Raw genomic sequence first — 22,713 nt, forward strand, 5'->3', positions numbered from 1 at the left:
TGCTATAAACAAGCACAACTTGACACTGTGCCACAGGATCATCACAGATTTAAAGAAATACAACAGCATTCAAAACACAGATAAGGGCCACAGCGGGGAGCAGAGTTTGAGAGTGCCATGGAGGGTCAGATAGGGAGGCAAAGAAAAGAAAGGAGGAAAAGAGAAAAAAAAAGCCCAGCAAATAGAACTCAAGAACATCTTCATGACAGACTGTACATCAATAGAGGAAATTCCCCAAGGCACTGCAGAGAAGTAGTGCAGAGTTAAAACAGGCAGAAGATTTCTGAGAAAGGGAGTGGGGTGGGGGTGAGGAAATGGGGGCTTCCAAAGCTTCACTGCGTGTGAAAATAGATGGGCTTGACTTTCCCGGAAAGGATCTTGGGCACTTGCACAGAGATGATCTCTGCCATCATTTCTGGAAAGTCCACGCTCACCATGTGGGACTTGATTAGCAGGTCAAAAGTGAATTGATGCAGCTCTCGTGCAATCTGCAGAGAAAACAGGGTTGACAAGGAGTTGGCTTCTTGTCAGGGTCTATCCCCACATTCTTTGATTTCCTCCTCTTTCCTTCCATGTCCTTGGGCCTCCGTGTGTGTGTGTGTGTGTGTGTGTATGTGTGTGTGTGCGTGCATGTGTGCATACACACACGTACACTAAATTGTCTCCAGGGAGTCATTGAAGGCTCCCAAGAGATCTCTTACACCATTGCAAGCTCTCTGACTCAAGACTGCGTGTTCCTTTTCCTCAGCATAGACACACACACACACACACACACACACACACACACACATACTCGCTCTCTCACACACACACACAAACGCACATGACTCGAGGAAGAAGGGGAAAACATCCAGGTCTGTTTTGTCTGCGTAGAGAACTTATCTACTCTAAGCCCCTTCTCTGAATCCCAACTGCTCTGTTCTCAACTCCTCCACCTCTTTCACAACATCCAGCTGGGACACTGTGACCTGTGTTCCTTTCTTCTTCATTGAATTTTCTTCCTGGACCACACTCAAAGCCAGAGGGGAATGGAAGCACCTCCCAACAGGTGGTGCCAGACCTTAGAAGAGCATATTATCACTTGGCTCTATCAGGCTGCTCTCCCTGACAAAGCACCCTCCATCGTTTGCTTACAGGCTGCACAGAGTCCAGGAGCTTGGTGAGCTGGTAGAAGCGCCTTGAGCAGGATGTGGGATTTTTTCTCTTGCATGCAATGATACGATCAAGTTCCTTGATGTAGTTCATTCGAAGTTCATCAAAGAATTTTTGATTTTTCAGCCCATCCACTGGAACTGATGTGGGATGAAGACAGAATGGGGAGGGGAAGCATGCCCACGAAGGAGCATTAGATAAAGCACCAAGTTTTCTGACCACAAACTTGACCCCCACCCCCACAGGGAGAGAACCATCTACTTGGTTTCCTGTCACTTGAGGCCTATATGCCTGGGACCTTCAGGAAGTCTGCTAGGAAGGTCTTAGGGAAAAGGCTAGCTGGACCCAGTGTGTAGGGTATCAAGTAAATAAAATTTACTGAGCTTTTCCATTCTCTAGACTTCTCATCTACACATTTCTTAGGACCTATGGTTTTACGCTGTTCACAGTCTGGCTCTGAATTAGAAAATTAAAACACGTGGTCTTGAATATCAAATTTTGTCTCCTTTCTCCCTCATAGAGGCTAAGCACTCTGCTTAGAAGAGACATTAAAGAAATATTCCTTGGCTGCCAAATAAGCCCTTTCTGAGTTGCTTACACAGAACTTCTCTTTTTGGCAGAAGAGGAAATTCCTTCCAGGAGGCAATCCCTTCTGCCCTACAAGACATATAAGGTGGTCCTTGCCTGTTTCTATGGTAGAAGCTATGGAAAAAATTCAGAGACCTGCTAAAACCAGACAAAAAGGCCTTGTACCAGAAAGAGATAGGGGGTAGGTGGGGATCTAATGGAGGTTGAATTATAGCAAAGAAATTGGTCTCTAGCCATGAAATTCATCCTTGTTAGGAAAAAGGATGCTAAGGGAGAGTGGAGGAGGGAAGGTGAAAGAAGAAGGGAAATGTTCAGGAGCTGGCTTCTTCCCAATAATCCTTTAATGAAAAAAGCAGCTTCCCTCTGATCCCCTATGCCCCTAGGGGCATTCTCTGCCCTTCCAGGCACTTACTAATGCTAAAGAGCAGCAGAGCCTTCATGCACAGAAATTCCTGGGGGGTGATTTGGAGCCATCCAAATTCTTGAGAGAGGTGCCTCATTCGGACACACTGGCTGTACATCCGGGACTTGTGCATGCGGTACCTGGGAAGGAAACACAGAGAAAAAAAGAGGAGTAAGGAAAGGCTTACAATAAACCCAGAGAGAATATCTGTGGTTGCCCTCCCCTTTCCAAGTTCTCCAAGAAGAGCTTGCTGTTTCTCTTGCTGGTGCTTCAGTGACAGGAACGAAGTTGTTCTTTTTTTCCCAAAATCGTGATATCATGATAACTACTCATCTTACCTGGCCAGGATATGGATTACCACATGGAAATTCCAGGTCCCCATGGTCCTCCTGTTTCCTGGCACAAGGACAGGAAAGCCTAACCAAATGAATACAATGGGACTGGCACATGGTCTCCCTGACTAGTCCTAATATCTCAGCTGCAGCCAGAGCCAGAACCTGCCTCCCAGACGTTCAAACTTGGAGGATTTCTAGGAGACAGGCCTTAGAAATCAACTCTTAAAATAAGGACATCAGGATTCCCAAGTGACCACACTTCCCATATTAGAAATTTAATCATTTCTTTAAAAACTCCCAGAAAATGAGATTCCCCATTGTCCCTTTAAATGAGTTCCAATGCTTATCAAATCAGCCAGAAAATATTTCTGAATGTCAAATCTAAATGTCCCCTGCTGAAGCGGAGCCTACTCCCTCATATCCTGGCTGTTCCTTATCACAGTTTGGGAGTTATAAACACGTGTGAGCTGCTTTTATTATAGTGACTTGTGAAAACATCATCACATTATCACCTATAAATTATATAGGGAAGTGACCAAGGCTTGGACAGATTCTCGAGGGGAGCAACCTCTCTGTTCCATGACTGGCCATGACAAGCCCATAAGAGAAGATACAGCATCCTCCTGCTAGCAAACCTTCCTGGTTTTCAGCACTTCAGAAATTGTGTGTGTGTGTGTGTGTGTGTGTGTGTGTGTGTGTGTGTGTGTGAGAGAGAGAGAGAGAGAGAGAGAGAGAGAGAGAGAGAGAGACAAAGAGGAGAGGGAGAGAGAGAAATTGATTTTATATCTTGTGGAGAAAGGAAAGGGAATTTGACACTCACTTAAGTGGTGAGGAAAAAGCCCTCCCAGATTGGGTCTGAAGCCTGTGGTTTGACATTTTGGTCCCCAAACCACTAGCCTTGTTCACAGGTTGAGCAGACCTGGTACTGGCTGGGTGGAAGCTCAGCACCCTATCTCAGAGAGATCTTGGATGGCCTAGAGAAAGAGGGAAAGGAAGGGGCAGATAGTGTAGAAATATTCAATGCAGGCTGGAACCCAACTGGAAAAATGAAGCATTTAGATAGTATCACAAGTCAACTGACCAAAACAATGCTGCTCCAAGCTCTTTTTCCCTAAGGAATTTTTAAGTAAGATTTGCTGAGCCTTAGGGCATGGCCTTGCTCTGGTCTGTCTGTGCTTCCAAGCCTCTGTTGATGACAACACTGCAGTATTTTTACCATTGAAATTGTAATCCTGACATGAAGGATTGCTCTAATACTGCTTCAGACCCCAGGAACAGAGAAGGTGTAGAAAGGAGGGGAGAAAGGCAAGGGAAGGAATTCAAAGGGGAAAGGAATAAGACCTGAGGAGGAAAGAAAGGAATAGAGTGCAGAAGGTAGAAAGCAAGGGGCAGGAATGGAATTCAGGAGGTGAGCAGAAGTAGGTGGGATTAAAAGAGAATGGAGAAGTGGGGAGACGAACATTGGAAATAAATGATGGAGCACAGTGCCTGGCACATAGTAATTGCTCAAAAAATGATATGTTGGAAAGTGCCATTATGATTCTATTCACTATTCTACAGATGAGGAGAATAAGCCTCAGAGAAGTTCAGTAATTTACCCAAGGTCACACAGCTAGGGCTCAGGTCCATTACCCTCACAAACTGTGTTCTCCACAAAGAGAGGAGGAGAAAAGAAGAAAGCAGGGTTGATGACAGGGTTTGGTGTCAGAGAGGTTAGCAAATGGGTTGGCCCAGAGTCCCTGTCTTTTTCTTTGGACCTCCGTTTCCCCATTGGTACCTTGAGGAGGCTAGCAGCAACTGGTGGCTTTTAACTGGAGAGGTACTGCTCCCTTAGTGGGTGCTAGAAATGTGTGGGGGCAGTTTGGGCTGTCACAGTGACTAGGATCCTATTTGGTATTTAGTGGGCAGGTACCAGGGCAGTTAAACACATTCCAATATGCAGGAATGTGCTAAAAGATGAAAAACCATTCCTCGGAAAATGTCAACAGCATCCCTGTTAAGAAACATTGGTTTAGATGATTCTAGGGACTTTAAGAGCTCTAACATGGTGGGTTCCTATAAGAGGAAGGGGGTCTGCTGTTTCAGGAGCCCTGGGGCTTGATATAGGACCCTGACTCTGTGGGGAATCCTGTGGTACCTTTTGATGAGGTACATGGAAGTGGACCAGATAGCTGAGGTAGGGTGCCACATATTTACACAGATGTGGAAAAGGAAATGAAGATTTAGAAAATAGCCAATTATCACCTTGCAAAGGTTCAAAGGTCTTCAGGCTCTGGATGGGGAGGGTAGTGCAGGTGCCCAGTAGTTGATTTAATCGCTGGAGGGCAGCAAGAGGGTGGGTTGAGAGATGAACAGGAAGAGGGCTTTTTAAGGCCTGCTCCAGAAGATGGCATCATAGGTAACTCTTTGGAGATCTGGAAACCACAAAGCAGGTTGTGCCAAAAGCTCAATGGTTATTCTTAGCTTCTGGCTACCAGGGCTGGCTGAGTTGGAAGAGGGCAGCTGGGGACGCTTATTTTCCCCCATATGGCACTGCTGTACTGGAAGGAACCACTGGCCTGTAGATTTTATTTTAAGGCTCTTCTGGGTTAAAGGGCTAAAGGGGAGGGAAGGTCAATTCCTTCCTGACCAAAGGGATTCTCTGTGGTGAGACTAGCTCAAAGTTCTTGGGAAGATTTTTTCTGGCCAGCTCCATTCACAATGCCACAAGGGACCTCAAAGAGCAGACACAGAACAGATTATCATTGTTAGGAAAAGAGACTATTGGAAAGGTACTTCCTTTTTATTTCTTGCCCATTATGGGACAGACATTTCACATTCATTAGCTCCTATTTTAGTTGTCATAACAAAACCATTTAAGAAAGATTTATTTTATTAACAGATTAGGAAACTGCGGATCAGGGAAGGTAAGGGTCTTACCCAAAGACAATGATGTAGGAAATAACAGAATAGAGGTTTCAGTTGAGGAAAGTACAATTTTAAAACCTGAGCTCTTGGCCAAATTCATGAAGGGTAAATAGAGCTGGTGGCAGGGCAAGCATTTATTAAAACTGTTTGTAAGAGAAGGGAAGTGGCTGGGCCAAGGTCACATGGCCAGAAAATGGTGGAGCTGCACTTCCTCATCACTTACCATCAGGAGGCAGTATAAGAGCTAAGAGTTACAGAGCCATACTTTGAATTCTGTTGCCAACATGCACTAGCTGTTTGACGTTGTTGGGTAAGTCACTTTATTTTGTTGAACCTAATTTTCCCCATCCATTAAAAAAAATTTTTTTTAAGGGGGAAATCAAGTTCTCATGAGTGCTCAATGAGAAAGGATTAGGAAAATATCTAGTATGGTCCTGGCACAAAGGAGTTTCTCAACAAATGGTGACTGGCAGTAGCTTTTGATGGTAGCATAAGGGACCAAAGGAACTTCAGCCCTCACAACTAGAGTCTCTCTGTTCACTCCCTATGTTGCTCAGAGTGAAGAAAAAGGATCCTGACATGAGGGTCTGAGATAAGGGAAAAGCAGGTCAGAAGCACTGCCAAATTACCAGGATTGAGTCTTGATTGGGAAAAGCGACAGCCTTCCCCTGTTGCCTCCTACCAATTGGCCTTTCAGCCAGGCAAAGCCACCTCAGATTGAGCAGGCTGGCTGGGCTTCTACTGCCTCACCTAAAGGTCAAATGAACCAACTCTCACCATTACTTACATTACCATCATCACCACCAACGAGGTCTGTGTTTATGTGAGTTCTGGACCCATAAGCACTTACTCATTGAAAACCAGGTCAGGGGCAAAGTAGAGCATCCTGGAGTTGACATTGGTGAAGGACCGCCAGCCCATGGCAAACACCATAAGCCCCATCCAGGAGTACTGAATGATTGCCATCTGGTCGTCCACGTGCAAGTTGCGGAAGCCTGGAGATAGGGCAGAGGCAGTGGTCAGACTGAGCACTGATGGGCTGAGTGAAGTCTAGGACTCTGCTGGGCTGAGAATTTCTGGCACTTGGGCTGCCCTTGAGGAGCCCCAGGGGCCATCAATGCTGGGGAGCCGGAGGAGAACAAACTATATGGTGGGGATAACACTCCTTGCACTCCCTACTTCATTGAGCTGCTCAAAAGAAACAGAGGCAAAAAGTGCACTGTCCATTGGAAGAGAATAATAATCTAACACTTACTGACTGCTTACAATGAATTAACTCTTTTCTCAGCATGTTACTTATATTAATTCATTTATTCCTCACAAGAATCCAATAAAGTGTATACTATTATTGTTCCCATTCTGTGAATCAATAAAAGTGAGTCACAGAAGGGTTGAAGAACTTGTCCAAAATCATAAGGCTAGTAATTGGCAGATCAAGTTCCAAAGCCAGTCTGATTCCAAAGCCTTGATCTTCAGAAAGGCTCACTGCCTTTCCAAAGACACAGTGTAATAATCATTTCTCTCACATGAACAGCACTTTTCACTTTACAAAGCTCTTTTCTAGCTATAATCTTGTTTGTACCTTCTAACAACCCTGGGAAAGGGATACTATTACATATCAGCATATGGTGGAATGCCTTTGACAGCCATGCCTTCTCCACACTACCTTCAGCTTCCATCTCTTTTCTCTGACCCTTTTCCTGCCTCCCACTTCCTCTCTATTGTTTTCTATTCAATAAATACCTGGCCCTGCTAGTTTCCTACTCTACTGCCATTCCTGCCTACTGCCATTATTATACACAAACAGGCCCTTTATGACCTGCTTTCTTAGACTAATTTCTTACCATTTGCCTTCTCATAATTTAGGTTCTAGCTATTCTGAAAAACCCACAGTTTGCTGAACATACACACACACACACACACACACACACACACACACACACACACACACACACACACATCAAGGCAGCTGCCTTTCCCTAGAATGCATTCTTCCCTCCCCAGGCTTTCCATCTGATAAACACCTACTCATCTTTCAAGTCTTCACTGAAAGGCTACCTCCTCTGTGATGCCTCTTCCAACTCATCCAGACAGAAGACCTAGTGATTCTTCTCTTACCATCTTGCTGAATCCGTCCAATTATAGCACTCATTACACTGTACTGGAATTTATCTATGCACATATCTGTCTCCTCTGTGAGACTTAGAACTTCTTGAAGACAGGGACCATTCCCTTCTTATTCATCTTTTCCTCTCTAGTATATAACACACTTCAGATATTTGAGTAGGCGTTTGAGAAATATTAATTAGACTTAGGATTCTCATTATTTTCATTTTATAAAATGAGAATTATAGATGATCTCCAAATTACCTCCCTTAAGCTCAGAGAACAGAGGCTCCCAGATGCTGCCTCCACATAGGTAGAACAGATATGGCTATGCTCTCCTGGAGGTTTCCAAATAGTTGGATACGTAAAGCATCACTTCAGAGCTCATCCCCTACCAGTGCCTCATTTATCTTCTCCCTAACAGATCCAGAATTATCTGAAATTTTGTCTTACTTACCTTATTAGGAATGCTTACATGAATTTGTATAATGCTTCTAACTTTCCTGATGATGACCTCATTTAACCCTCACAATTACCCTAGAGTGTGGGCAATGTGACACTTATTTTGTCAACAAGGAATCTGAAGGCCAGAGAAGTTAACTGACTTCCCCAAGCTCATACAGTCTGTATGTGGCTGAAATGGGACTAGAACCCAGGTGTTCTAATTCTCTTCTTCAGTGCTTCTCCCATACTACTGCTGAACAACACAGCTCAAGAACTACCAAGGTCATGAGTTTTTTCTTAGCCATAGGCTCAGGTCTGAAGTCTACACTATCTAGACACATTGTTCTGTTGGTTGGTTCTTGCCACACACACCCCCTATTTACCCTTTTTTCCTTTAGGTCCCAAGCCTACCAGACATCAGGATGCTAGAGTTCCTCACATCACCACCTTTGACTGCAATCTTAGCTCCCAGGCGTGTGCCTCACATCTTCACAGGAGCTAGTCTGCTAACAGACTAGCTGGAGCCTCAGACCCCAGAGTATTTCCTGCCTGAATCCCTTCTGTAGCACAGAATACCTGGGACTGATTCTTTCCAGTAGGAGACGAAAAGCCAGGGTCAAGCATGGAACATCAAAGAATCTCTTTGGGAGGGGCCCGGGAGCTTGAACCCTGAACCCTTGGGGTGGGAGGCAATGGGAATCAAGAAAAGCCTTGGTTGGTGAGTGTGTGAATATGAGGGTGCATGGGGGGATGAGGATTAAACTGTACAAATACCAAGGAAGCCGTCAATACTGATGATTTTTCCCTCCCTGAGATGCCAGAGAACTAACAAAGAGGAGAAAAAGGGAAAGCTTAGTTTGGCTGTAATACTAATTAACAGTCCTTAGTGAGAGCTGCTTAGAACTCAAGCCTAATTACTGTATATGCATCAACAACATAGCTGCTTCAAAGGCTGGGCATTAGAGAACAGAGTTAGGTATTGTAATCAGATTAGACCTATAGGAAAATTAGCCTGCTAATGCCCATCCTTTGAAGCAGCCTGCTCAGTTACTACGGCTATCAAGGGATGACTTGAGGAAACAGTAGTTCCAGTCTACAGGTTTCCCTCAACATATATTCATTCACTCAACACCTATTTGGCGCTGCATTAGGCTGTTTTGGAGAAACAGAGAGAAGTCATGGTTTCAGGTTATGAAACACACAAAACAGGTTAGGGAGCAGAGGCTAACCTGAGATTCTGTTTTCTCACTAGAATCCAATCAACATCATTTCTTAGCAATCTCCAGTAGAAACCTATAGTCTCATGTCTAGTCTGGAAGAACATACCCAAAGAAAGGTCAATTAGGAAATATTTGCTGCTTTATTGCACCTCACAGCTAAGGTCTTCAAAGAAGACAATTCATCTTTGGGACCCATGAATGAGCTTCTAGGAAAAACTAGTGGCAGCTTAAAATGATTTTAGTGGTTTAGCACTCAAGCTTGGTAATAATGACCCACCATTTACAGAGCATCTTCTATGTTTCAGCTATTATACTAGATGCTCTTTATACCTAATTTCTGTGTTGATAACAATCTGCAAGGTAGCAATTGTTCTACCATCTCTACAAATGAGGAAACAAGTACTGCAGACATGTGATTTGCTCAAAGTCACACAACTAGTGTATAGCTAAGATTCCAAGCCAGATACATCTGATTATAAATATACTGTGTACATACAGTCTACTCACCCTCCCTCAATACTAGGGTATTTACTAGGGTACCAGGTGCTGTAGTAGGCAATTTACATATATCATCACTATCACAGAAAACTTCACAACAAAATTGATCTGAGTAGGTACTTAGCACAGTGCCTCTCAAAGGACAGGAACTCAATGTGTTCAATGAGCAAATAACTTGAATTAGTAGGTGATTATTGATAATATGAATAACAGTTCTAATGAATGTGGTACTTGGCTTTCTTTTGAAGCTATTCTTTAAATTACTCAGGGTCAGAGATCATTTCCTTAGACAAGCTAGATGGTGAACTGATATTAACTTGCAGACTTGTTAATGTAAGGAAAGGGCTTCCAACCCTGGAGGTTAGGCTGAGGAAATCCAGTGGCTCCCAGTTATACAAATTGTGCCATAATGCTTTGCACCAGGTTATTGTTAAGACCATCAAACTAGAACTCAGAGGGTGTGAGCCCAAGCTCTGGCTGCATTTGTTAAGTGACCAAATGGAACAAGTTAATTAACCTCTCTGAACCTTATCATTTGAAACAGGAGTGAAAGTCCTTATGATTCATGGGACTGCTATGAGGATTAAGTGGAATCATATAAAAGAAAAGGTCCTATCCTATAAAATGAGACACTAAGGTGTCTGGCAACTGCTTGGAAAGATTAAACTGAATCTCTGTTAGACACATGACATCAGGACACCCAGCTGAATAAGTGATAAGAATTAAAGCAACTTTTTCTTTTCTTCCTTTTTTTTTTGTATTTTTTTCTTCCCTGTGTGAACTCTCTGTTTTTGGTACAGTGTATATGCAGCCAGAGTCCTTGGGCCTTCTTCCCAGGGATCTAATTGGCTAGTCAACCTCAGCTTTCCAAGCTAGGAAGGTGTTAGGGACAATCTGGTAGCTGTAACTGGGCCTTGTGAATTGGAAAGACAAAAAGGGGGCTTGACAGTCAACATGCAATGTCTTCCAAGGCAGCAAGTCCACATTATGACCCAACTGGCCTTGGATAAAGTCTTGGTCCCTCACTGTAAAGCCCGAGGCTAGAGAACTACAGTGGTACTACACAGACTATGAGTAGAGTTGGATGAGGAGGGGATTTGGAGTTAGGAGGGGACGTGGGCTCAAGTTCTGGCCCTGATACCTTCTGAATGTGCAACTGTGGGCAAGCACATCACCTCTCAGAGCGTCAGAGTATTTATCTATAAAACAGGGAAAAGAATCCCTACTTTACAGAATTCTTATGAGGATCAAATGAAGTACTACATATGAAACTTCTCTGTTCACCATAAATTCACATCTGATTGACAGTTATTATTAAATGGCAGGTTAATCTTTGACTCCACAAGGAGAGGTTTGGTTGTTGATGTTTCAAAAGAATCTTTCAGTCATGGAAGTTTAGGATTAAGAGAACCCTTAAAGAGTTTATGTTTCTCTTGTTTCCAAACTGTGTTCCCTGGAGCCCTAAGATTCTGCAAGAGTGATCTGAGGCTTCTCTAGGGGTAGTGAGGGAGAGGCACTGGCTTTAAATCAACCAGCTCCACTTGGATCTGTGTACCATGTTTTTGAGAAATAAAGAGTTTGGCTGCTAAAGGAACGTTTGTGAATCGTTGGACAGAGGATCTCTGGGGCTTCTTTAAGCTCCAATATTTTAATAATCAGACCTTTCCAAACAACAGATGACCAAGAGAGGAAGTGAATTCCCCATCACTGGAGGTATCCATGCAGAAGTTAGAAAAACACTTCATATTTCTTTCACTATCACCTAATGTTTCCTTCCACTATGATGATACTAAGGTAGTTTATTTTATTTCCTTTTCCTTTTTTCTTTTTTGGTCGCATGGCGCAGCTTGTGGGATCTTAGTTCCCTGACCAGGGGATCGAACCCATACCTCAAGCAGTGAAAGCATGGAGTCCTAACCACTGGACTGCCAGGGAATTCCTTAAGGTAGTTTAAAGAGCACCAAGAGTTCCTTGAAGTAAAACTGGAAAACCATCAATTTAGTCCAAACCACTTTTCACACATTGTACAGATGGAAAAACTGAGACCCAGAAAGGGAAGGGATCACATAATGAGTTACCAGCAGAGCTAAGGCTAGAACCTAACTGTTTTGACTCCCAACCCCATGTTCCTTCTATCATACCATATTATAAGAGTTCCCATGGTATGGGTTCCAAGTAATATTAAAGACAGAATATCAGTTAGGCTCAAGATTATCTTTGGGGTGAACCTGTGTGTGTACATATAGAAGAGCATCTTAAGGCATTTAAGGGTATGTCTATGTGATCCATGATTATGGGAACATTTGCTGACTAAATCTGTGGGTTGAACATAGAAACATGGTTGCTGTGTGCTGTTGTGAGGCATGTGGGATACTCAATAATGTTGCTTTTCTCCTTGATTTCTGAGTTTCCTTATTTTTAATGTAGGAATTTCTACCAATCTCTTCCCTCACAAGGTTATGGTGAGGATTGCATGAGTTAATGGATGGGAAGCAAACAGGCATGGTGCTTGGCCAAAAGGAGTCTTCACTAAATATGACCTCCCACATTCCATGCCCCCACTTTCCTTACCAGGCAAGGCCTTGGCCCACTTGACCACGTGTACAAGCTGTCTTTCACCCAGTTCATTGAGGCTAGAGAGTAAAGCTGCAAAGGAGTCAGGTTGGTTGTTGTCATGTCCAGCACACACCACACCTGGTTCAATGGCTTCCAGGACATTCAGAAAGATGGGCTGACACTCATAGCCTTCAATATGTGACACTGTCAGCTTCTGGGCTGACTCCTCAGTGGGGCTGGTGGCACTGGAAGTCTCCCCTTCCTCCTGTAGTTTCAGATTCCCAAGTTTCTTCAGCTTCCGGGCTATTGGGAAACAAGGGAAACTTGGATTTATTATCAGTGGCCAAAAACACACAGCACAGCTACCCTGTTAGAAAAGCTGTTTGAGCTAAGAAAACAAGGATGTTCATTCTCCCTAGTCACAGACTCTAAACTCCTTAAGGACAAGTGCTCAGTTTAAACACTGGTTAAATGAATGATTCATCATTCTAAATTCCTCCTAACTCAAACTTCCATATCTTGCTTTCTCTGTGATCCTCTTGCCAGACAGACCTAGTATATCCTTGGATTGGACTCTGCCTAAATGCAGTCTCCAGTATTCATACCTTGGATCTTCAATTAAATCATTTACTAATATATTCATGATTCACTCATTCGTTCATTCAACAGACATCCATTGTTAGGCCTTTGCTTTTGGGTGGCGAAAAGAACATAGGCCCTAACCCAGTTTGGTAGAGGAGAAATAAACACCCGCTAACAATTCTAACAATTAGAAAATGTCAAACTGGTGAATGTTACAACAGGAGTATTAACAAAAGAGGAAGAACAACAATCTCTCTGCATAGGTGGGGTCAGGAAATGTTTATGGTGATATATGACCTGGACCTCGAAGAATAGTGAAGATTTCACCAGGCAGAGAGGAATGGAAAGGGCATAAACAAAAGCACTGAGTGTTTAGGGGTAAAAGAGACCAGTGTGGCTGGAGTGTATATTGTATATGTGGGGAGACTGGCTATTTATGAGGTTGAAAACAAAGGTGGGGTTTGACTTTAAAGGAGCATGTATATCATATTAAGAAATTTGGGCTTTATCACACAGATGATAGGCAAATATGGAATGTTTTAAATCAAGGGAATGTTGTACTTGTGTCTATGTCTATCATGTCTAGCAAACTGCTAGGGAAGGAGACTAGAAAGGCAGATCTGTTGGAGAAGGACTAGACTTATCATCCCACTTTGGGGTCAATGAATGGGAATTTTCTGGTGTTGCAGCATTTCTCACTTCAACTACAATAGTCCCAGGTATTGTCAGACATTTACACTCATAGTTGAACATACACTGTAACACATATATTGATTTTCATCTTTAGTAAAGGGGAGAGAAAGAAGCTGAAGTCTGAAATCCCCAATTGTATCAAAGAAATAACAGAATGTCCCTACCTTTATAATCTGCCTGTAAAACAGGAACCATCCATTAAAAAGGATGATAGAAATAACATTATTTAAAAAAACAAGAATAATCTAAAACTCAAACCTTATGAACCATCCTCCCCCTGTGCTCTCATACACACAATTTACAGGTCCTTGGGCATCCTGATGTTTACTTTGTGCTATTTTCCTTAGCATTTATATTGGCAGAAATATAAATAATTGAAAAGGTCATAACTCTGAGATCTAGCATAGGCAGTTGCACCGGGACAGACCATAAACCACTTTATCTCTAATCCCTTTAAAATAGTAATAAAATTTAAAAGGTATAAAACAAAGAGAGAAGCTGATTGCTCAATTTTAATGGATAAATACAACAAAACCTGTTGCTGATCTGTTTCTGGCTCCTGCAAAAAATGATACTTATCTGGAACTGACTCTCAGCTCTAATTAGAAAAATAAGTCTTGCAATGCAAACTCCAATCATAGTACAACTCAGTAAATCAATGAAAGAATGAATCACATGTTTGGATCAACAACCAGGGTAGAGGAGAAGAAAATAGAGGGTTTGGTGGTGCAAGAAAAGCCCAGAGAAGAACTCAGGGTAAAATAACAAGGAAGCCTGGAAAATCAACACAGAGTTCAAGATGACCTTGTCCAACAATCATCTCTGCAAGGTTTGGGCACAGTCAGTAATGAGATATGCACACTCACTGTCAACTCCCACCTCCCATCAAGGGCACAAGCTGGAGGTATGGGCAGGACTAAGCTCATCTTGTCCCAGAGCTACTGGCCTGGCCCCTAAAATTTTTTGTCATCTGGGGAACCCATTGCTGACATGGGCTCAAGTAGGCAGCTCCACAGACTGACAGTGACTTCTGGATCTGCTCCCCTGGTACAGGTTCTAGAGGTAGACATTCTCTTTCCCATCACTGGTACTTTCTGACCTTGGGCTCAGAAGTTGCCAGGCCATGTAGTCCCCCTTTCAGCCTGGGAGAAGACAGATATAATTAGCCTTATGCCTGAGGGAACTAAGAGATATAAGGTTAAATATTTTTTCTGAGCCTTCTATATACTTCACTTCATAAACATATTATATCACTTAATTCCACAATGATCTTAGGAGGTGAGGAATATTTCCTATCTCTGTTTTGCAAGTGAGTAAACTGAGGTAACACAGCTATCAAGAAACAGAATCTAAAAATCTTAACTTAGTCTGACTATAAAGCCAATGCTCTTTCTACTATATCATACTGTATCCCCAAGGAGTCTGAAGCCCTAAACCCTACTTCTAGCCTAATAGAGTTGAGGAGTAGGGCTAGGGTTATATTTTCCCTGCCTTCCACCCTCACCCGTGACTCTAAACTTCAGTAACTAGCATCAAATCCAGAAAGGAAAAGGCAGAAGCTATGAGACTCCTCTAGTCATTTGCCCAAAGTAGAAATAAGTTTGGGGAACTACAGTGGCTTAGAGATTCATAGCATGATGAAATAGGAAGGGTCATTAGAACTCATCACATCCAGGGGGTTCACAGAATTAATATACCTTCATTGTCTACACAAATAATACAGTGTGTGTGTGTGTGTGTGTGTGTGTGTGTGTGTTTATAGGAGAATGGTGGGAACTCTGGTGAACTGAAGTGAATGCTTTACCACCTTCTTGCCCCTGCAATGCATGTGCACATAACACACACACATATACATACTCCTAGAAGGCGTTCATATAATATTTTAAATTTTTCCTAAAACTCATCTGTATCCCAAAGTTGAATTCAGGCCTTAGCCATTATTTTGGGACTTCTGTTGTTAATCCAACATTTAAAGTCAAGGATGGAGAGCCTGAGGTCAGAGTGAGTGTGGTCACCTACTGGCAGAGCAGAGACTGGAACCAGGCTCTTATTCCTAATCCAGAGTTCCCTGTACCATACCAGCTCGTTTTCTGAGTAAGTAAGTCATTTCTACTCTATCTCAGTACCTGCCTCTGAATTCAAGATTTGCACTGTCCAACACAAGAGCCACTAGACGCATGTGGCTACTTAAATTTAAATTAATTAAAATTAAATAAAATTAAAAATATAATTCTTTAGTCTCACTAGCCACAGTTCAAGTGCACAAAAGGCACATGTGGCTTATGGCTGCTACAATGGACAGTACAGTTACAGAGCATATCCTTCATCTCACAAAGTTCTATGGAATACTGTTGTGAATCTAGACTGTTCTCTGGGGCAGCTGTCCCATTTGTCATGCCCTACTCATGCTATTGATTAAAAAACAAATCCAAATGAATTTTATATAGAAGAATCCATGGGCTTTTCAAAAAGGTGGAACGACACAGAGGAATTGGTGCTGGTGCAATCAGCGAGGTATGCTCTGTCACCTTGACTCTCCCACCAATGACTCAGATCTCAGTGGGCTGATGACTTGTGGACCTAAGCAAACTCATTACAAGCAAGATCAATATGTGCAGAGACTTTGGGGAGAATCCATCAACCTAAAATAATTCCCCTTCTCTGCATAGTGCTAATGAAAACTTGGCTGGTATTTTCATATCCTCCTCCTCTAGACCTATATGGCATCTGCTTGAGAAAGAGAATCCGCATTCCCACTTGCCTCCACGACCTGGGTAACCTGCTGTCCCTGCGGCCACGGTGGCCCAAGCTGCACCAGGTGTTCTGGCCTCTCTGCCTGAAGAGGGTGACTGTACTGAACATAATTGAAATCAGATTCCATTCATTCTGCCGGGGGATCCTCTGTTCTCTCTGTGCAGCAGAGGCCAGCATGTTGCTAGACGACTTGGAATGCTGGACAATGAGGCTTGCTAGTCTCAGCTGTTACTCAATGCCCAAGGCCTTGTTTTCATCCATGAAGGTCGCCCCCACACCCCTCCTGTCTCCTGCACCTGAGCCCCAGAGTCATACCTAACTCTTTCATGTGAGGTACAGGCTTGTCAGGCCCCTGTGTTACCACAGAGACCCATTGGTTTGCTCAAATTGAGTGATGAAGCCAGGATAAAGGGGACAGTAAAGGTTGATAGTTCTAATGGTGTGTGAGTTGCTTTGCATCTCATCACTGTCTTTCAATCGTAGGTCAAAGCAGTGACAAGAAAGGGACATTGGCAAGGCACATCCTTGTCTGTACCTGATCTTTAGGGGAAGAGAGCCCTTGAAAACATGCCTGGATCCTGCTGCCTGGACCTTATAGGGAGCTGACTTTTCAGCATAGTGGCATTAGACCCCTATGAGGGCTGTCTCTACAGCAACAGAGAAAAATTTTTCCAATCAGGTTCAATGGTATATCCCTCAGGAGAAGTAGATGTGATTAATCTGTAGCTTCTATAGCCACTATGACCATTAGGCACTATTCCAGCCTCATTCTTTGCTACCTCAAGACAGAGGTTTTCTCATCCTTGGGCAGGGGAGAGGCAAGGTGCAGTAAAGTTTACAAAGTCTTAGAAAATTCAAGTTCCTCTCCCCAAGGTCAAGGATGTTTCTCTTCCTTGAATCTCACCATGGAGTTTGAAGGATAAAAGAATCATTTCCTGTGCTAGGTATACTTGATGGCCACCAATATTCCCAACCCTTGGTGTACACATACCTTCTTCCAGTTATTTAGTCAAGCACCAATATAGGTGCTCTTGTAAAAGGATTAGGTAGATGTAATTAAGGTCACAAGTCAGTTGAATTTTGAGGGTCGTTATCCTTGATGGGCCTGACCTAATCAGATAAGACTTAAAAGGGACTGGACTCTTTCTGGAAAGGTATTCATGGAATCAGGAGGATTCAATATAAGGAATATTCTCTGTTGCAGGCTTTGAAAGTGGAGGTGTACACATGGCAAGGAATGAGGGTGGTCTCTGGGAGCTAAAAGCAGCCTCTGACAGACAGCCAGAAAGGAAACAGAAACCTCAATCCTACGACTGCAAGGAACTGAATCCTGCGATAATCACATGAGCTTGGAAGAGGACTGTGAGCTCCAGATTAGAACAAAGCCCCTGACCAATAGTTTTATTTCATCCTTGTGAGACACTGAGCTGAGAATCCACTCATGTTGTGTCAGACTTCTGACTTACAGAACTATGAGCTGATAAATGGGTACTAAATTTGAGGTAATTTGTTATGCAGCAGTGGAAAACTAATACACTTTCCTTACAAAATTGGGGTATAGACAAGATAATAGGCTTTGGAATCAGAAGATCTTGGATTCAAACCCCAGCTCCATCAATTACTAGCTTAATAACTTTGAGCCAATTGCCTAGCTTCTCTGAGATTCTGTTTCCACCTTTATAAAATGGGGAAGCCGCTTCCTGCTTCCTAGGACACTTATGAGAACTAAATGAGAGAGAATGCCTGGCACATAGTGAACTCTCCAAAATGATTTTCTTCACTCTCCATCCATTCCTAAAGAGTAGAGAGTGACTGGATTACAGGAGACCAAACTCAGACATGGGGAAGAAGAGACAGCAGGATTAACAGAGAACCAGATATGGCAGAGAAGGGAAGGGAAGAGTGACACATTATGAGATGAAAAAAAGTAACTGAGTTTCTTCAGCATATAACTGCCTATAAAACTGAATTCAGGTCTTAAGTGTAATTCTAAATGCTAACTAAACACAAAGGTACATTTGGTGCAGAGCTTCAAATTCTTTGTGAAACCAGACTAGGCTGTACTTACGTGAATGTCTGAAATTATGTGTGTGTGTGCAGGTGCTTATATATTATAATGCTTAAATGTATGGGTCATGAATTTGAATATCTTCACTAGTCAGGCAGATACGCAAATGATCTAAAACTGCCTAGTGAACATAAATAGGGTGGGCTGGGGAACAGGAAAGTGATTGATGCCCTGCCTAGGGGCAGTCTAAGTCTGTTTGTGCTGGACAAACAATTCTGCAAGTCAATTTTGGCCTGTGGAAAACCAATTTGTGGCCTCTGGCTTAAATCATGCCAACCATCTATTCATCCACTAGGATTAGAGTCAGGGGATCTCATTGTACAACTTTAGGTTTAGATATTCAGAGGAACACTGGATTAAGATCCAGGGGAGCTCACTGTATGATCTCCAGAACATCCTTTTCCTTCTTTTGCTCTTAGTTTCTTGATATATGTACAAAGGGTAGTAGTTAACAGCAAAAAGTCTGGAGTCAGACTGTCTCAGTGTTAAGCCTGGCTGTATTGCTCACTAGCTGTGTGACTCTGGGCAAGACTTAGCCTCTCTGTACCTCAATTTCCTCACCTATAAATCGGTGATAACATTAGCACCTAACTAATAAGGTTGTTAAAGAGGAATATAGACACTGTGGTGGTGTCTGAGAGTAGAGGGAAGATTCTACACCACCAGTAGAACCCTCCAAGACTGTGGCATGGTGAAAAATTTCACTGTACTTAAGGAGGCAGAATGAAATGATGACATCAAAGTTCTAAAATGTTATTCACAAGAAAGGGCTTTTTATTATTGGTGGTGGTATTCACATTCTTATGGGATGTCTGACCTTGAACATATCCCTTGATTTATCCTACACCTCAGTTTTCTCATCTGACCTGACTACTGCATAGGACTATTATTTGGAGAAAGTGAGATGGTCTCAATGAAAGTACTCTGAATTCTGTAAAGGTGTATATCAATGGGCAGGCTATGACATTTTCCAAGAATGAATCTCTAGCTAGAAAACATTCTGAAAAACTGCTTAGGGTGGCAACCTATAAGAAATATTGTCTTCCATCTTGGTCAACTGGTCTCAAGTCAAAGATTGAGGGCCAAACTGACAGGTTCAAGAATCCTAAGATAATTATAGGATCTACCTCACAGAGTTGTAACTTTACCTAACAGAATACATGTAACGTGCTTAGCACACAGTAAATTCTGTACGTCAATACATGATGCCTCTCATTCTTTCTTGCTAGTTGCTAAACCCCACATTGCTCCACGTCATTCCCTTTATCTCAAGCAGCTGAATTTCTCTCTGAAAAAGCTAACTGATGAAACAGGGAGATCAGCTTGGTGCTTTGTGACCACCTAGAGGGGTAGGATAGGGAGGGTGGGAGGGAGACACAAGAGGGAGGGGACATGGGGATATATGTATACATAGAGATGATTCACTTTGTTATACAGCAGAAACTAACACAACATTGTAAAGCAACTATACTCCAATAAAGATGTTATAAAAGAAAAAAAAAAGAAACATACAGAGTTTCCACAGGGATTTAAATCAATTAGGAGAGAGAATCAAAACAGAAGTTTCCCCAGACATCAATCTAGTACAGTAGTGGAGCCCCAAGGATTTTAAAGGGCCCTGAGAAGAGGCAAAGTAGGCCTGAGCATGTGGCTCCAATAAACCCTCCTTCTTTCAAAGTGGTGCTCTATTCCGTATCTTCATTTGGGACTCTGCATCAGATTTTGTTTGAAGAAAAGATTCCATTGCCAAGAAAATGTTTGAAAGCCCCAGATATTGTCTATTTCTTCCTTTCCCATTGAAACAAATCCCTATTATAAAGATGAGCAGACTGAAGGCCAAAGCTAAGTCTTGCTCAAGGTCACACAGCTAGATAGTAGCAAAGCAGGAACTAGAACCAGGTATCCTGACTTCTAGGGTAGTACTCTTTCAATTTTATCAGGTAGGGTAGCATGTTAGTGGGGAGAAGGGTCAGCTGGAAATGAGTGGGGGAGAATTAGGACAAGGATAAGAGACAGGGAACAGAGCCAGTTCTTGGCAGCCATGGAGTGAGAGATTAGTAGGGGTGCATCCAAGTGTAAGTGTACACAAATAAGTGTAGGCCAAATTCTCTCAGGCAATAAGGTCTCTTGGTCCTTCCTCCCATGCCCCCATTCTCCTCACTGTCCCAATTCTGAGTCATAGGAATAGCCAGGGAAAAGAATATTGAATTTTATCTTTCAAGGTTTATGTTGGACTATTTAGTCTAATGGTTTTTAGTTCATGGAGGAGTAAACGTAATTAATAATAGAATGATATGCAATGCTGCATATGCTTGCCAAAGCACAGGACCTGGCAGAAACTATTTCCAAGTCTCCTCTCTCTGACTACTGAGCCAGAAGAAAGAGGTTCACTGTCCAGATGCCATCCTGGGTAAGGGGCACAAGGTCATTACCAAAAACCTGCTCATGTGAAATTGCAGAGCCTGGAAATGGTTTCGCATATGAGGCTTTTCTACTGGAAAAAGTAACTACGTGAATTTAGAGCATACATGCTTTTACAATTACATTTAAACTGACATTAAAAACAAATGTGAAACAGTCCAAGCCGAACAGGTCAGCATGACCTGGAAAGCAAACGAGAGAAAAAAAAAAAAAAAAAAAAAAAAAAAAGAAAAGCGAAAAAGAAAAAAAGGCCCAATGTTAACAGCATTAGTCCTGTCAGTCTGTTGTAAATAAGAAAATACCATTGGTGTATTAACGGCTTTATTAAAGGAAAATTCACTAGCAGAAATATGCAACATTCAAACAAATAGAAAGCAGTTAAAAAATAAACCACATTAGCCTTTCAATTCACATTAGGGAACCTCTTGTTGGCCTGGAGATTAAAATTCTGCCCCAAGGAGGGGGAAACTCCCTTCCCTCCTTGAAGTCCTTCCTTGGCTTTTCTCCAGAGTGTTGCTGAGTCAGGGGAAGAAGAAAGAAGTGTGTGTGCGTGTGTGTGTGTGTGTGTGTGTGTGTGTGTGTATGTGTGTGTGTGTGCGTGTAGATGGAGAGAGGAGAAGGAAGAGGGTGGAAAATGCACGTCCCAGGCAAGGCTGGAAGAGTGCTTCTGACTCTCATACCTGTCTGCCCCTGGCCTCAAAGACTGCACATCCACCAGAAGGAAACTAATTTCGATATGGAGGCTCTGAGGCAGAGACAGAGCATAGCAAGGTATTACAAACTCTAAGGACCTCTCCTCTTACATCAATGCAAATTTTGAGGCTGGCTTGGGAGAAAAATAAGGCTTCATACTTGCTGGAGAAGCAAGTGTATGGTGTGAGTGAAAAGTGTGGGGCACTAAAGCTAGAAGAGGTAAAGTCTTATCTACTTTCCTCCATCATCTTAACTTTAATAGAAAACAAGAGAGTAGGCACTGGTTCTTGGATTTTGCCTTCCTCCTGCTTTATGAAAAGTTCAAGTGTGTGTGTGTTCCTAAAAGCAGAGTCACATTAACTTTGGGAATAGGGAGAAAAGAAATGTCTGACTGTAGTCTCCTGGTCTGTTTGAAGAGAGAGGCTGGCTGGCTTCTTGGGGGTGTTTCTCCAGGAAAAACAGAAATCTGGTCTTTGTTTACTGAATTTCTGTGGATCAGCTACTACCTTCAGCTCAATGATGGAGCCTGAGGTTAAGATCTAGTTCCTTGGCAGTGGTCCAGCAAAATGGAGGTAAGAAGAAACTCATGAATTGCCTAATAACTAAGTGAAAATGCCACAGGAGCCTCAGATAGGCACAGTGGCTTCTTGTTCAAGGTAGCACTTTGAGTCCTATTAGCAAAGCTTCTTCCCAGCAGCAGCACACTGTGGAAAGCAAGTAACTGAGCCAGAGCTTCACTGCATCCACTTGAGTCAGTGCCTGATGCTATCATATACAATCAAAAATAATCAAAGGGCACTCTGTTAATGCCAAGTCATATTATAGAAAACAACAATCATGATGCTCATGACTACATGAATTGGTAACTCTATTATTTAGTCCTCACAATATCCCTGTGAGGTAGGGAAACACCATCAGTCCCACTGGGAGGAGTCATCAACTAAGAGAGTAGCCCCCAGTCCCAACATTAGAGTATCTGTTGAGGAGCAAAGGCTTAAGCCCCTAAGCTTGATTCCAGGTGTTTCCTGCTATCCACTAGAGCCCTCTAGAACCCTCAGTTTGAATGAGGCAGGTCAGCCTTTCTTCAGTGTCTGGTCATTTTGAGATGCTTGCAGTATCCAACCTGGATTTTTTCTAATATGAAACAGCGACACTGGTGAACATAGCAACTTAACGACGGGCTAGCACCTAGCAGGCCCCATAATCAGATACTTGAGTCAGATTCTCTGACATAGGAGGCAGCATGCAAAGTTGGGGAGAACGAGTGACTGCCATTTTGGACTGGGGGTTTCC

The 22,713-nt window shown here is 42.8% G+C and overlaps 1 protein-coding gene across 1 annotated transcript in view; it reads right to left on the reverse strand.

Moving 5' to 3' along the window:
* Window positions 1-232: 232 nt before the first annotated feature.
* AR (androgen receptor) overlaps window positions 233-22,713 on the reverse strand; it is a 162,471-nt gene continuing 139,990 nt past the window's right edge. The window contains exons 4-8 of the mRNA XM_024751860.1: window positions 12,225-12,512; window positions 6,236-6,380; window positions 2,153-2,283; window positions 1,135-1,292; window positions 233-488 (exon numbers count right to left, since the gene is read on the reverse strand). Coding sequence (XP_024607628.1) covers window positions 333-488; window positions 1,135-1,292; window positions 2,153-2,283; window positions 6,236-6,380; window positions 12,225-12,512 — 878 coding nt within the window. The 3' untranslated portion in view covers window positions 233-332. The remainder of the gene's footprint in view (window positions 489-1,134; window positions 1,293-2,152; window positions 2,284-6,235; window positions 6,381-12,224; window positions 12,513-22,713) is intronic.

The sequence above is a fragment of the Neophocaena asiaeorientalis genome, unplaced genomic scaffold, assembly GCF_003031525.2.
Source record: "Neophocaena asiaeorientalis asiaeorientalis breed wild unplaced genomic scaffold, Neophocaena_asiaeorientalis_V1.1 scaffold455, whole genome shotgun sequence".
Lineage (NCBI taxonomy): Eukaryota > Metazoa > Chordata > Mammalia > Artiodactyla > Phocoenidae > Neophocaena > Neophocaena asiaeorientalis.